General features: G+C 40.9%; 1 protein-coding gene across 2 annotated transcripts in view; it reads left to right on the top strand.

Annotated features, from left to right (window-relative positions):
- The window catches only part of msh3 (mutS homolog 3 (E. coli)), a 105,550-nt gene extending 96,798 nt beyond the window's left edge, over positions 1–8,752 (top strand). For both annotated transcript variants that reach the window (XM_041900515.2, XM_041900514.2), the window contains exons 23-24: positions 967–1,135; positions 7,443–8,752. In XM_041900515.2, coding sequence (XP_041756449.2) covers positions 967–1,135; positions 7,443–7,524 — 251 coding nt within the window. In that variant the 3' untranslated portion in view covers positions 7,525–8,752. The remainder of the gene's footprint in view (positions 1–966; positions 1,136–7,442) is intronic.
- Positions 8,753–14,711: the final 5,959 nt, after the last annotated feature.

Below are 14,711 nucleotides of genomic sequence, written 5' to 3'. Positions count from 1 at the left end.
CAGGGATGTAAACAAATTTGTGCACAAAAGTTCAGAGAAATAAGCTTTTTCTGGGGTCTTTTATTTCATTTCATGAAACATGAGACCAACACTTTACATGTTGCGTTTATATTTGTGTTCATTATATATTAGGCCCTATAGACTTAGTATACCGAACATTAAGAACACCTTCCTAATATTGAGTTGCACTCTGCAGGGATGCTGGCCCATGTTGACTCCAATGCTTCCTTTAGTTGTGTCAAGTTGGCTGGATGTCCTGCAACCAGCGTTGCAGTTGTTGACACAAACCGGTGCACCGAGCACTTACTACCATACCTTGTTCAAAGTCAGTTAAATATTTTGTCTTGCTCATTCACCCTCTGAATGGCACACAAACACAATCCTTTTCTCAATTGTCTCAAGGCTTAAAAATCCTTTAACCTGTCTCCTCCCCTTCATCTACACTGATTGAAGCGGATTTAACAAGTGACATCAATAAGGGCTCATAGCTTTCACCTGGTCAGGCAGTCATGGAAAGAGCAGGTGTTCTTAATGTTTTGTATACTCAGTGTATGTACAATTATATAAATTATACAATTGTATAACATTGAGGTCCTTGAACATTACAATTAAGTACTTGAAAAAGTCCTTGAATTTGACTTGCCAATGTCTGTATGAACCCTGCTTGAAGGATGTGTAGTCCTAGGCCTATGTTGTTGTATAGGTGGAGTTATGGGCCAATTTGCATATATTCAGTATTATTCCTCTAACTACACATGGGGAACTGCATAAAACTCCTTTTTATTTTGGTTTCAAAACAATTAAACAATGTCACACATTGGCCCCATTATTTATAGAAATAACCTTGTGTCGAGTTTAACCCATGCTGTGGGCTAGTTAAGGGTTAGTTAGGACGGTTGACTTAAGTCCAGTAAGGTTAACCATAGGGCAAATGTGTTTATACCTTTTGGGTGTGCGTGTGTGTAGATGGTGAGGTGCAGCCTGAGTTCATCACCTTCCTATACCAGCTGACTGAGGGGGCGGCTGGGCAGAGCTATGGGCTGAACGTTGCCCGATTGGCTGAGATTCCAGAAGCTGTACTCCACGTCGCCGCACGCAAAGCACAGGAACTAGAGAACACCATCGACGCCCGGAGGTATGCATACAAAGACACACACTGTCCCACACGGTGGGACACTCTTTCGGATGAGTTGTCCAATGACTGAGTATGAGAACACTTCTGTGAAACTTTTTTAAATTAAGCTAAAATATCAGGTTTCCCTTTTCTCTAACCATAACACTCTTCCAATTACTTGTATAGGATAGTGCTAGAGTACTCTCTTCTAGTGGTATAGTACAGATGTGTATGTACGACGCTCTTAGTCACCTGTGTGTGAATTAATCACACAGTCTGTGTGCAGACCAATAATGTATTTTTATACATTCTATTTAGAAGAGGTGTATATTTGATGTCAGCCAACTAACAATGTGCAGGTTATAGCCTTCTAATCGTATGCCTTTCTGAGTGAAAAGCAATGGTGTAAGAACTAGATTTTTTATTTTTTAACAAATATTTTTACAATACAAAACATGCACATACAAACGACAATATACAGGTGCACACAAATATCCACAACATTACCCCTGCCCAGACCCACCTGCTCACACCACCATCTCCAGCACCCGTATCACTCTCCACCACATGGCCTCAAACTGCACCCTTTTCTTTCTTCCTCGTCGTCCTTTCAACATTTAGATAATAAAGCATTTGACCTTTCCATTGTATTAACCGTGTAGGATTGTTTGATTTCCAGTTAAGTATAATTTTTTTCAAGATGATTAATGTGAAAAGTATCGTCCAACCCATCGGGCATCTCACTGCACCCTCATATGCCATGTCTTGAAATATACAGACAGACGGATTAAATGTAAATTTACATTGTAATACTTCTGACAGCCAACTTTTTTAACTCTGCTTATAACATTTGGACTTTATAGCATTCCCAGACAGCATGAATTATTGAGTCATTGTTTTTTTGGGGGTGGGGGTAGATCAGCTTTAATATTACAGATAGATTGTGGCTTCTATCAATCCCCCATATATTTTGGGGGGTAAATATATTATTTTAAATGTTATTGTTTTTAAATATATTTTCCTTTATTATTATTTTCCCCTAACCCCTCCCCTAATTGGAGTAAACTAATAGACAACAATACTTAGGCTTCTACTTCCAGCTTATACATACTATATACATTCTTACGGAAACAGTATATTTTACATGAGTTATCTTTTGTTTGTTTTTAGTCCCAGCCTTCAGCTACCCCAACCCCTACTATCTATCTCTGAAGACCATCCAGTTTTGATTTCTAGCTGCCATATATTTTTCCGTTGTGATGTTTCATCAAAGTTCTGAACCTTTCTATTCTCATAGTTTCTAAAGATACATTTTTTTGATAAGAGTATTATTATATTATTGATCGATTGACTATGACTTTTCAAATCACCCAGCAGTGCTATTTGCAGAGTTAGCTCCAGGTAAATGATGCAATTCTTCAGCCATTCCTGAACCTGCGACCAAAAACAAGCTATATGTGACCGACCGGCTCGATTCGGTCTTAAGAAATAGTGTTTTTTACATTGGATAAAAGTAGAGACTCAGAGCTAGAAAATGGTATATCACACACTACAGTTGAGTAATTCTGCTTTGAAAGTTGATAAACTTGTAACCCCACTTTTGAGAAAATGGCTCTTGAATGTTTAGGTACACCTACTGGAGAGCTCTTCTTTGTCTATACCCATTCAGCATCTTTCACACCCTCTTAAGCCTTAGCCCCACCCATCTCTTTAAGGATTCACATGTGAGGCCATGTGCTAAACAGTGAGTAGGGTTGTGTACTAAACAACAAAAGATTTCAAGACTAAAGGCTGGTTTATTCTACGTCTATGGACATGTCTGTATACTGTTGACATTCATTATTACAGGAAAATAAACTCACAACAAGATCATTACTTACAAGACTTACAAGTTAATGGCCAGGTAATGATGTTTTCATTGGCAAGATTAGCAAACTTAGGCATGACATGCCAGCAACAACACCGACACTACACATCCAAGTATAGCAGACCAAATTATGAAAGACGAGCATTGTATTTTTGAATTCCATAAAGTAAGTGTGGAAGAAGTGAAAAACGTATTGTTGTCTATCAACAATGACAAGCCACCAGAGTCTGACAACTTGGATGGAAAATTACTGAGAATAATAGCAGACGATATTGCCACTTTTATTGCCATATCAGCCTACTAGAAAGTGTGTGCCCTCAGGCCTGGAGGGAAGCAAAAGTAATTCCGCTACCCATGAATAGTAAAGCCCCCTTCACTGGCTCAAATAGCCGACCAATCAGCCTGTTACCAACCCTTAGTAAAGTTTGGGGGAAAATGGTGTTTGACCAGATACAATGCTATTTTACAGTAAACAAATTGACAACAGACTTTCAGCACACTTATAGGGAAAGACATTCAACAAGCACAGCACTTACACAAATGACGCATTGGCTGAGAGAAATTGACAATAAAAAGATTGCGGGGGCTGTTTTGTTAGACTTCAGTGCGGCTTTTGACATTATCGATCACAGTCTGCTGCTGGAAAAACGTATGTGTTATGGCTTTACACCCCCTGCTATATTGTAGATAAAGAGTTACCTATCTAACAGAACACAGAGGGTGTTGTTTAATGGAAGCCTCTCTACCATAATCCAGGTAGAATCAGGAATTCCCCAGGGCAGCTGTCTAGGCCCCTTACTTTTTTCAATCTTTACTAACGACATAACACTGGCTTTGAAAAAAGCCAGTTTGTCTATGTATGTGGATGACTCAACACTATACGCGTCAGCTACAACAGCGACTGAAATGACTGCAACACTTAACAAAGAGCTGCAGTTAGTTTCAGAATGGGTGGCAAGGAATAAGGTAGTCCTAAATATTTAAAAAACTAAAAGCATTGTATTTGGGACAAATCATTCACTGAACCCTTAACCTCAACTAAATATTGTAATAAATAATGTGGAAATTGAGCAAGTTGAGGTAACTAAACTGCTTTGAGTAACCCTGGATTTTAAACTGTCATGGTCAAAACAAATTGATACAACAGCAGCTAATGGGGAGAAGTCTGTCCAAAATAAAGCACTGCTCTGCCTTCTTAACAGCACTATCAACAAGGCATGTCCTACAGGCCCTAGTTTTGTCACACCTGGACTACTGTTCAGTCGTGTGGTCAGGTGCCACAAAGAGGGATTTAGGAATTTTGCAATTTTCTCAGAACAGGGCAGCACGGCTGGCCCTTGGATGTACACAGAGAGCTAACATTAATACTATGCATGTCAATCTCTCCTGGCTCACAGTGGAGGAGAGATTGACTTCATCACTACTTGTATTTGTGAGAGGTATTGACATGTTGAATGCACCGAAATCTGTTTGAGCTACTGGCACACAGCTCGGACACCCATGCATACCCCACAAGACATGCCACCAGAGGTTTCTTAACAGACCCCAAGTCCAGAACAGACTATGGGAGGTGCACACAGTACTACATAGAGCCATGACTACATGGAACTCTATTCCACTTCAAATAACTGATGCAAGCAGTAGAATCAGATAAAAACAAAAAACAGATACAAATACACCTTATGGAACAGCAGGGACTGTGAAGAGACACAAACACAGGCACAGACACATGCATACGATAACATACGCACACATGGATTTTGTGTTGTAGATATGTGGTAGTAGAGTAGTGGCCTGAGGGCACACACTTAATGTGTTGTGAAATCTGTTGTGAATGTATTGTTTTTAAAATTGAATAAACTGCCTTAATTTTGCTGGACCCCAGGAAGAGGTCTTGGCAGCAGCTGATGGGGATCCATAATAAATACAAATACAATACACAGGCCTAAGACCACCATGCGCAATGCCAAAGCGTATGCTGGAGTGGTGTAAAGCTTGCCGCCATTGGACTCTGGAGCAGTAGAAATGTGTTCTCTGGAGTGATTAATCACGCTTCACCATCTGGCAGTCCGACGGACGAATCTGGGTTTGGCGGATGCCAGGAGAATGCTACCTGCCCCAATGCATAGTGCCAACTGTAAAGTTTGGTGGAGGAGGAATAATGGTCTGGTGCTGTTTTTCATGGTTCGGGCTAGGGCCCTTAGTTCCAGTGAAGGGAAATCTTAACGCTACAGCATACAATGACATTCTAGACGAATCTGTGCTTCCAACTTTGTGGCAACAGTTTGGGGAAGGCCCTTTCCTTTTTCAGCATGACAATGCCGCCGTGCACAAAGTGAGGTCCATACAGAAATGGTTTGTCGAGATCGTTTTTGGAGAACTTGACTGGCCTGCCCAGTGCCCTGACCTCAACCCCATCGAACACCTTTGCGATGAATTGGAACGCCGACTGCGAGCCAGGCCTAATCGTCCAACATCAGTGCCCGACCTCACTAATGCTCTTGTGGCTGAATGGAAGCAAGTCCCAGCAGCAATGTTCCAACATCTAGTGGAATGCCTTCCCAGAAGAGTGGAGGCTGTTATAGCAGCAAAGGGGGGACCAATTCCATATTAATGCCCATGATTTTGGAATGACATGTTCGACGAGCAGGTGTCCACATACTTAAAAAAAAAAAAAAGTCTGGTAAGACTAGGGTTGTTGCGGTGACCGTATTACCACCACACCGGCATTCATGAGTCATGACCGCAGTAAAATTCCATGTGACTGTTGAGTCACGGTAAACTCCTTTTATGCAATCTGGACATGCGTTGGTAGGACCCAACTAGCTAACGCTAATGGCCTGGTACTCAGGGCTCTATTGTCCTTCTTACCACTCAGACATCAATGCAAATGCAATTGAACATCACATCAAACACTTATCATCAAAACAGGATCTTGCTTTTAAAACTCACCTCACTGTGATTGATCAGTTTGAAGAAAGAATTTAAACAACAGGTTGAAATTGAGTGGAAAACATATGTTTCAATTGCTAAGACAGTCTAAGGTTTGTATAATTCACAACTAAAGTTCCCAAATAACTCTAAATGTAGCATATAGGACCTGTTTCAAATGATCACTTTTATGCTCAACTTAGCTCAAAAAATATCCTTTCTATTTTATTCAGCTAAGTTCAAATATATTCTTCTTGTTATAAAATCATATAATATAAAATAATGGCATGGGACTTCTAAGCATATCTTGTCAGCTAAATGAACAAGCTTACAGCCCATGGCATGGCGCACAGTCAGATAACATACTGTAGGCCAACTCGTATTCTGTTCTTCTGAAATATATTTTCTAATTAAAGCATTTGTATCTTTATCTTTTTAAATTATAACTGGTTTGGCGTGTATTCATTTTATGAGGGCGGCAAGATGTTTACCAGGTTTATTTGCCATTTAAGTAGTAGGCTTTATTTGAGATTAACCTGTATTTGTTGGCTCACTTCAAAAGTAAAAGATCATATTCCTGCTTATGTTCAGAAATTGTATTTTCTTTACCTTATAAATATTTTTTATGGGCTATTTCTAAAATAGTGATTTCTTTTTCTTTCATTTTAATTTCTAACTCCGATTGAACTATTGCGGAGGATGAAATTATCATTCCCCTAATGAAATTAACATATTATAATTGTGATAATGGTTGTTGCTCAGGGTGTACGTGTGCGTGCGTGTGCATGTGTCAGGTAACCAGCAGGCCATGGCATACAGAGCTAGTTTACTCCATCTCCCTCTTTAATCCTCTCCATATGAATTACCTGTCAGCGGAGGCACACACACACATCATGTGATCCCCTCCATATGAAATGTGTGTCTCGTGTCAGACAGTCAGAGCCCATGGGTTGAAAAAGAGTACTGGCTTGCCACTCATTCCTCTACCATCAAGGCACAGTTCACCGCTGGGGACCGGTGTCTTGATGTTAGTGAGAGAAGGCCAAATCTTTCTCAAAGAATCAGGCTGGTTTTTGCAGGTTCCACCATCCTGACACCAGCCCATTCCTTTAAAGGATCTAGTAACATATCCACCTGCAACTAGCGCCAAATGGCAATTGCATACCAGTACTAGCAAAGGAATAGAAATCCATGAGTGTAAAACATACTTTTCAGAACGTAGCATTTTTTATGTGACTCTCCGGTCCGGCTGTACTCTGATTCTACCATATTGCGGACACTTATCAGTCCTTTCAGATCTACATAACTGGCGGAGGGCTTGATATTGGGCAAACCTTCAGAACACACTAAATGGATTTAGTTCAAGACTGAAATATTTGTACTAAAATAATTCCATATGATTCTCTGTTGGCCTCCAATTATATTGCATTGAATTAAAACAACTTTTCTATTCTGTTCCCCCTTCCTCTACCCCACTTCTCTCACTCTCTCTCGTTCTCTCTCTTTCCCTCTCTCTCTCTCTCTCTCTAGAAAGGGCAAGAGATTGTTGTCTGAACTGTGGCGCATCGACGACAGAAAGGCTCTTTTGGACTGGGTACAGCTAAACTCCTGATCACACGCATGCACGAATACGCACGCACACACAAATCCCTGGCCGTTGTGTGACTAAGCCTGGTTGGCCCTGTAATGTTCTCCATAAACTCTCTCTAGCCCTGACCCAGGAAGGACTAAAGCCCTGAGGGGACAGGAGGAACAGCATTCATCTCTGTGTCTATAGAAAATGGACACACACACCATTAAATGCCTGAGCACATGCAAGTGCGCAGCGGATTAGCGGGGCCAGTGATGCGAGACCTATCTGTAAACCCAGTCAGCAGAGAGATGGAACAGTGATCCTGGATTTTTCGGAAACAAAGATTGGCTGAAGGCCGCTAGGACCACAATGGCCATCTCCATCACTACAATGTTTGTGTGTCTGCTTCCTCTGACCAGCGTAGGTTATCTCTCAGGGTTTCTCAGTCTTTGGCCGGGATTCAATCCAAGGTGCGTTATAGAGCAGTGCATAAATAATAATGAATTAATAATATTGTTTTTCTTTGGTACCAGGTAGTTTTCAATTGTGTTAAAGTAAGTAAATACCTAAAAGTACCCAGTTACCACAGATTGTTGGTCAATACCAGCAGAAACAGGAAGTCTATCTATGGTTAAGGCAACTCATAGCGTTAATAGGCATGGCTTGCTGTGATTCCAGGGCCCATATTCATAAAGTGTGTCAGTGTAGGAGTGCTGATCTATGATCAGTTTATTCGATCATAATGAATAACATTACATGGACAAACCTAGATCAGCACTCTTACTCTGAAGTGCTTTATGAATACAGGCCCAGGTCTGAGGACAAACTGGCTGTGTGGATTAACGTAGACAGATGATCACAGAGGTTGTGTGTGTTTGTTAAAAACTCCAGTTTCATGACTACAGGAATGAATATGGTCAAATGCGTCCTATCTGTTTCCTACAGTTTGAGGAGCATGTTTTAGCATTTTAGCTCATTCTCTCACACACACACTCACTCTCTCTCTCTTCATGTATTGAACAAACAGACAGGAATATTTTCAGGCATTCTGTATCTCAGCTGATTCAGACTAGGGATTAATACGTTTCAATACCAGGAATAATTCATATTTATCCCATGAGACCCGGGAAATACAGTAAAAATCGGAAGTGCCCATTTTAAACCGTTTAAAATCAAGATATGGTCATTATGCCAGGGTTCTTCCATTTACATTTACATTTTAGTCATTTAGCAGACGCTCTTATCCAGAGCGACTTACAGTTAGTGAGTGCATACATTTTCATACTGGCCCCCCGTGGGAAACGAACCCACAACCCTGGCGTTGCAAGCGCCTTGCTCTACCAACTGAGCTACAGGGGACTAGTTCTTCCCAAATAAGAGGGGTGCTGCTCCACTATGTAAAGATTTCAGAGTAAATAAAACTGATATTTAGTAATGATAGAGTAACTATCTTTGATTGCCAAGGACATTGTTGAAAATTGCAAAATAGGCCGTTCATAAATTCTGAGCGTTATTATGTTCCTCAATCAATTCAGCGCATTGGTCCAGTGTAGCTCAGTGGGTAGAGCATGGCGCTTGCAACGCCAGGGTTGTGGGTTCGTTTCCCACGGGGGGCCAGTATGAAAAATGTATGCACTCACTAACTGTATGTCACTCTGGATAAGAGCGTCTGCTAAATGACTAAAATGTAATATGTAATTCCAGCAGTAGGCCATCTCGACACAAAGCGCGCTCAGGACGCACAGAGCGCAACCCGAGTATAGCGTTGTCGAATGCAGACTGTTACGGCAGTCAAACAAGAAGACAGTTTTCCCTCATGCCTCTCTGAATTGTAAGCAGACTTAATGTCTATGACAGAGACAATGTAGTGAATTGTGCATAGGCCTATCAAATTTGAGACTGTCTGAAGAGACACAATGACAGCTCAAAGAGGCACGTTCTTTTATAGGCTACTGTAGGGGTTTATTAACTGCATTCGGGTCGCGTGTGCAATCTGGCAGTGTCAATGATGCGTGTGCTTTGAATTAATGGCGACTTTGTGTGAAGTGGATACACTCGGCTAAAGGCTTCCATGCGTCAACCTGTTTGGATAATGTGATATTTTCTGTTAATCTGATGCTGCGCATGTTGTGTATTTTGTGGAAATGCATTAGTGCCGACATTGGGGAAAAATGTTGTATTTTCCCGGGTTTCGTCATTTAAATTTTTTCGGCAAATGTGAAGAGTGTTCCCGGGACAGTCCGGGGATCCCGGTTACCCATGTTAATCCCTAATTCAGATTTAGTCTGTGTACCAGTCTGTTTAGCTATCATTCCACTCCTTGCCACTCCTGTCATTTGGCAAATGACAGGAGTGCTAGGAGTGGAATGTTAGCTAAAAAGACTGTTACCCAGGCTCATTCAGACTGTGTGTAGAATGAATTCAGGCTTGTACAGTTCAATAAAAAAATAACTTTATTCAGACTGTTGAATCTTTGTGTTAATTTCTCCAGTGTGAAACTCAGTCTAATGAAAGACTTATCTTCCTTTTTTAATGTCTGATTTACTTTCAGTGATACCGTTTGGGTAACGCTTTACTTGACACCCAGTGTCATAACACCTTATGACACTGTCATAACCATGTCATAAATGTCATAACAGCTGACCTAATTTATCATAATCTGTTATAATATGGTCATAACATTGTCATGACCCATATTTACACCTGTTGTGACATATATTGCGTTATTCTATGGCTGGTTATGACACCTACATGTTTCAAAACCTACATTTATTCAAATGTTTTTTTTCTCTGCCAAGAAGTTTCCTTGCGTATGAAAGTTTTTTTCTTAAATCCTTTGTTGTAATGAATTCTTTACAGTCATGTTTTTTTTCATCATATTTTAAATAACAAGAAGCATTATGACCATCGTGTCACTTTACTTGGACTAAGAAAATACACTTTATGACACTGTCAAGAAGCATTTTAACCATCATAATCATATAAGCCAGAAAGGCCTATCACGTACATGCCCTTATATCAGTAATCAGTCAAAAAGCGGGTGTCTTATCCTGTTCCTGAAATCTGCTCCTGCATTCATCCAAGTCATCAGAAACCGAGCATTGGGGTAGGTGCATGTCTGACATCAATGTGTGTGCAATTACAATGATAATTGAATATGGTCAATAAAATATATATATAACATAAACATTCTGTTGACACGTAGGCTATGGTGTAATGGAATGTTTTTGCCTTGTATGGTAGGTTTTGACACTTATGTAGGTGTCGTAAGTTATTTTATGGCTGGTTATGAGTCACTAACTGTATGTCGCTCTGGATAAGAGCGTCTGCTAAATGACTAAAAATGTTTTTTAAAAATAACCAGCCATAGAAAGTCATTAAATAACTCAATATATGTCACAACAGGTCTAAATATGTCGTGACAGTATTATGACATGGCTATAACTGTCATGACGCTGGGCGTCAGGTAAAGTGTTACTAAAGTTTGCAGCAAATATGAAATGCAGCATGTACTGTATGTAGGCCTATGATATAGTGCGGTTGACCATTTTTGACTGAGCTAGAGAATTTGTGTAAGCCATGCAACAGTAGGGTAGGCTACTCGAGAGAATGGTGATGAGCGGAAACCTTGGAGAGGCAGTGTGCCTACTACTACACGCACTCAGCCTTTCATTCCACCGACTCGACTGCCTAAACTGTGCTGCACCTTCGCACACACACTCTAGCCTACTACATTCCAAAAAATGCTGGGTTGTTTGGATGACCCAAATGCTGGGTTTCAGGCATTGGGTCACTTGGGTTGTTTTCTTTAAACGGAGCAAGGTTGGGTTGTTGATGCTGGGTTATTGAGATATGGGGTCAGATCAGAAGACTGAAGGTGTGGTTTAGTAGGGGCGAGGCTTTTTGGACACCTGTGAGAGTAAATGTCATGCCGGTTCAGCTGTTCTGTTGTATTATCGCGTTAAGGTTGTACATTGACACATTTGTAGCTTTAATGGGGCTTACACAAGTGTATGAGTTCCTTAAGAGCCTATGCATATCCCAATGTTGGGATAGTTTCCACTTTTTTTGTTGTTGCAATATGTAAATAATAATATTAATTTTATTTTACAAATTATAATGTGCAAAACATATTCAAGGAAAATGTACAGTGGGGAGAACAAGTATTTGATACACTGCCGATTTTGCAGGTTTTCCTACTTACAAAGCATGTAGAGGTCTGTAATCTTTATCATAGGTACACTTCAACTGTGAGAGACGGAATCTAAAACAAAAATCCAAAAAATCACATTGTATGATTTTTAAGTAATTAATTTGCATTTTATTGCATGACATGAGTATTTGATACATCAGAAAAGCAGAACTTAATATTTGGTACAGAAACCTTTGTTTGCAATTACAGAGATCATACGTTTCCTGTAGGTCTTGACCAGGTTTGCACACACTGCGGCAGGGATTTTGGCCCACTCCTCCATGCAGACCTTCTCCAGATCCTTCAGGTTTCGGGGCTGTCGCTGGGCAATACGGACTTTCAGTTCCCTCCAAAGATTTTCTATTGGGTTCAAGTCTGGAGACTGGCTAGGCCACTCCAGGACCTTGAGATGCTTCTTACGGAGCCACTCCTTAGTTGCCCTGGCTGTGTGTTTCGGGTCGTTGTCATGCTGGAAGACCCAGCCACGACCCATCTTCAATGCTCTTACTGAGGGAAGGAGGTTGTTGGCCAAGATCTCGCGATACATGGCCCCATCCATCCTCCCCTCAATACGGTGCAGTCGTCCTGTCCCCTTTGCAGAAAAGCATCCCCAAAGAATGATGTTTCCACCTCCATGCTTCACGGTTGGGATGGTGTTCTTGGGGTTGTACTCATCCTTCTTCTTCCTCCAAACACGGCGAGTGGAGTTTAGACCAAAAAGCTCTATTTTTGTCTCATCAGACCACATGACCTTCTCCCATTCCTCCTCTGGATCATCCCGATGGTCACTGGCAAACTTCAGATGGGCCTGGACATGCGCTGGCTTGAGCAGGGGGACCTTGCGTGCACTACAGGATTTTAATCCATGACGGCGTAGTGTGTTACTAATGGTTTTCTTTGAGACTGTGGTCCCAGCTCTCTTCAGGTCATTGACCAGGTCCTGCCGTGTAGTTCTGGGCTGATCCCTCACCTTCCTCATGATCATTGACGCCCCTCACGAGGTGAGATCTTGCATGGAGCCCCAGACCGAGGGTGATTGACCGTCATCTTGAACTTCTTCCATTTTCTAATAATTGCGCCAACAGTTGTTGCCTTCTCACCAAGCTGCTTGCCTATTGTCCTGTAGCCCATCCCAGCCTTGTGCAGGTCTACAATTGTATCCCTGATGTCCTTACACAGCTCTCTGGTCTTGGCCATTGTGGAGAGGTTGGAGTCTGTTTGATTGAGTGTGTGGACAGGTGTCTTTTATACAGGTAACGAGTTCAAACAGGTTCAGTTAATACAGGTAATGAGTGGAGAACAGGAGGGCTTCTTAAAGAAAAACTAACAGGTCTGTGAGAGCCGGAATTCTTACTGGTTGGTAGGTGATCAAATACTTATGTCATGCAATAAAATGCAAATGTATTACTTAAAAATCATACAATGTGATTTTCTGGATTTTTGTTTTAGATTCCGTCTCTCACAGTTGAAGTGTACCTATGATAAAAATGACAGACCTCTACATGCTTTGTAAGTAGGAAAACCTGCAAAATCGGCAGTGTATCAAGTACTTGTTCTCCCCACTGTATGTGTACAAACTTAACACGATGACAATGAAATTACATTTACTCTCACAGTTGGCCAAAGTAACTATCTGAAAGCCACGCCCCTAATAAGGCAAGCCTCCTGAAAGTGACCTATGGATGGGTTGGTTGTTTAGCCACTAAACCGACGAGTGCGCAACTATGGGGCAAAACAGAAGGGGTTGGCTTAGATTGTTGACAACATGTAAACTATGTTGAGCCTCCAATGTTTATTCAAAACAAATACATTTGCACAATGAGCACTTGTCTCTCAAATACATCGTTACAGTTGTTGGTTAGCTAACTAGCAAATGTATATTAGCATAGACGTAACATCAGTCAAAACACACACAAAAAAACATGGTATCAAGAACAAGATAAAAAAAATATGTAGCTGCAAGCAGCAATGCCAGGGTTCAAGCTGTGGGTTCACTTTGCCACCATCAGGACAAATTTGAAATATTTCCCTAATTATGTTTTCTGTACTCCTTACCATGCTTGCCAAATATCAAAATTCAAAATCAAACAGATCGTGCAATATGCTTTTACTGTATTTTGGACTATTTTTATAATGTTGACTACTTTAAAACGTATGCTTCTCCAGAACCGCTGGACCGATAGGCACCAAATTTGGTACAGTATGTAGTATCTATGGACGAATGTCTTCAAACGCAACCTTTTCCAAGAGTCTAGCTAAAGCAATATGACCGCTATAAGCCAATGAGCTTGCATTCAAGTTTTGTCCTGTCAACAGCGCCACCATGTGGCCAAACTTTACAGGTTAGTGTTATCACTCACCTCCCTGAGCGTGTGCGCGATTACTCTGAGTCAAACAGATCAAGAGATATAAAATGGCCATTATATCGCGTATGTTGTGTCTTGACAGTGTTTGGAACGTGTACCAAGTTTTTTTACAATACTAATATCCGTGTCTGATTTATATGCATTTGTGTGCCAGGTCACGCCCATCTGAATGTTTATTGGTCAATAGCGGCCATGTTGTTTTAGGTACTAGTCTGGAAAATGTTGCGTTGAGAAACATTGGTCCATGCTATATATCAAATTTTGTTCAGATTGGTCATTCGGTGCCAGAGGAGTAGCTTTTTGAGTTTTATTTCTCACTAAATTCAAAATGGTGGAAAATCCATCATGGGTTCTTGAGGCAAATTGGTTCCGTGTATGTTAAAGTAGTCAACATCATTGAAAATGGTCCAAAATACATCAAAGCACATTATACTGCATGATCAGTTTGATTTTGAGTTCTGATATTTGGTGAGCATTGTAAACACTACAGAAGTAACTTGTCCTAGGGCAATGTGTACTTTTTTTTTCTGATGGTGGTACAGTGGGCCCATACCTGAACACAGGCATTGCTGCTTGCAGCTATATTTAGGGGTTCAAGCAGCAATGCTGGTGATTTTTTTTTTTACATTTTACATTTACATTTTTAGTATTTTAGCAGACGCTCTTAT

Source organism: Coregonus clupeaformis, chromosome 16 (genome assembly GCF_020615455.1).
Source record: "Coregonus clupeaformis isolate EN_2021a chromosome 16, ASM2061545v1, whole genome shotgun sequence".
In the NCBI taxonomy this organism is placed as follows: Eukaryota; Metazoa; Chordata; class Actinopteri; order Salmoniformes; family Salmonidae; genus Coregonus; species Coregonus clupeaformis.
This window is presented reverse-complemented; position numbering and strand designations above follow the sequence as displayed.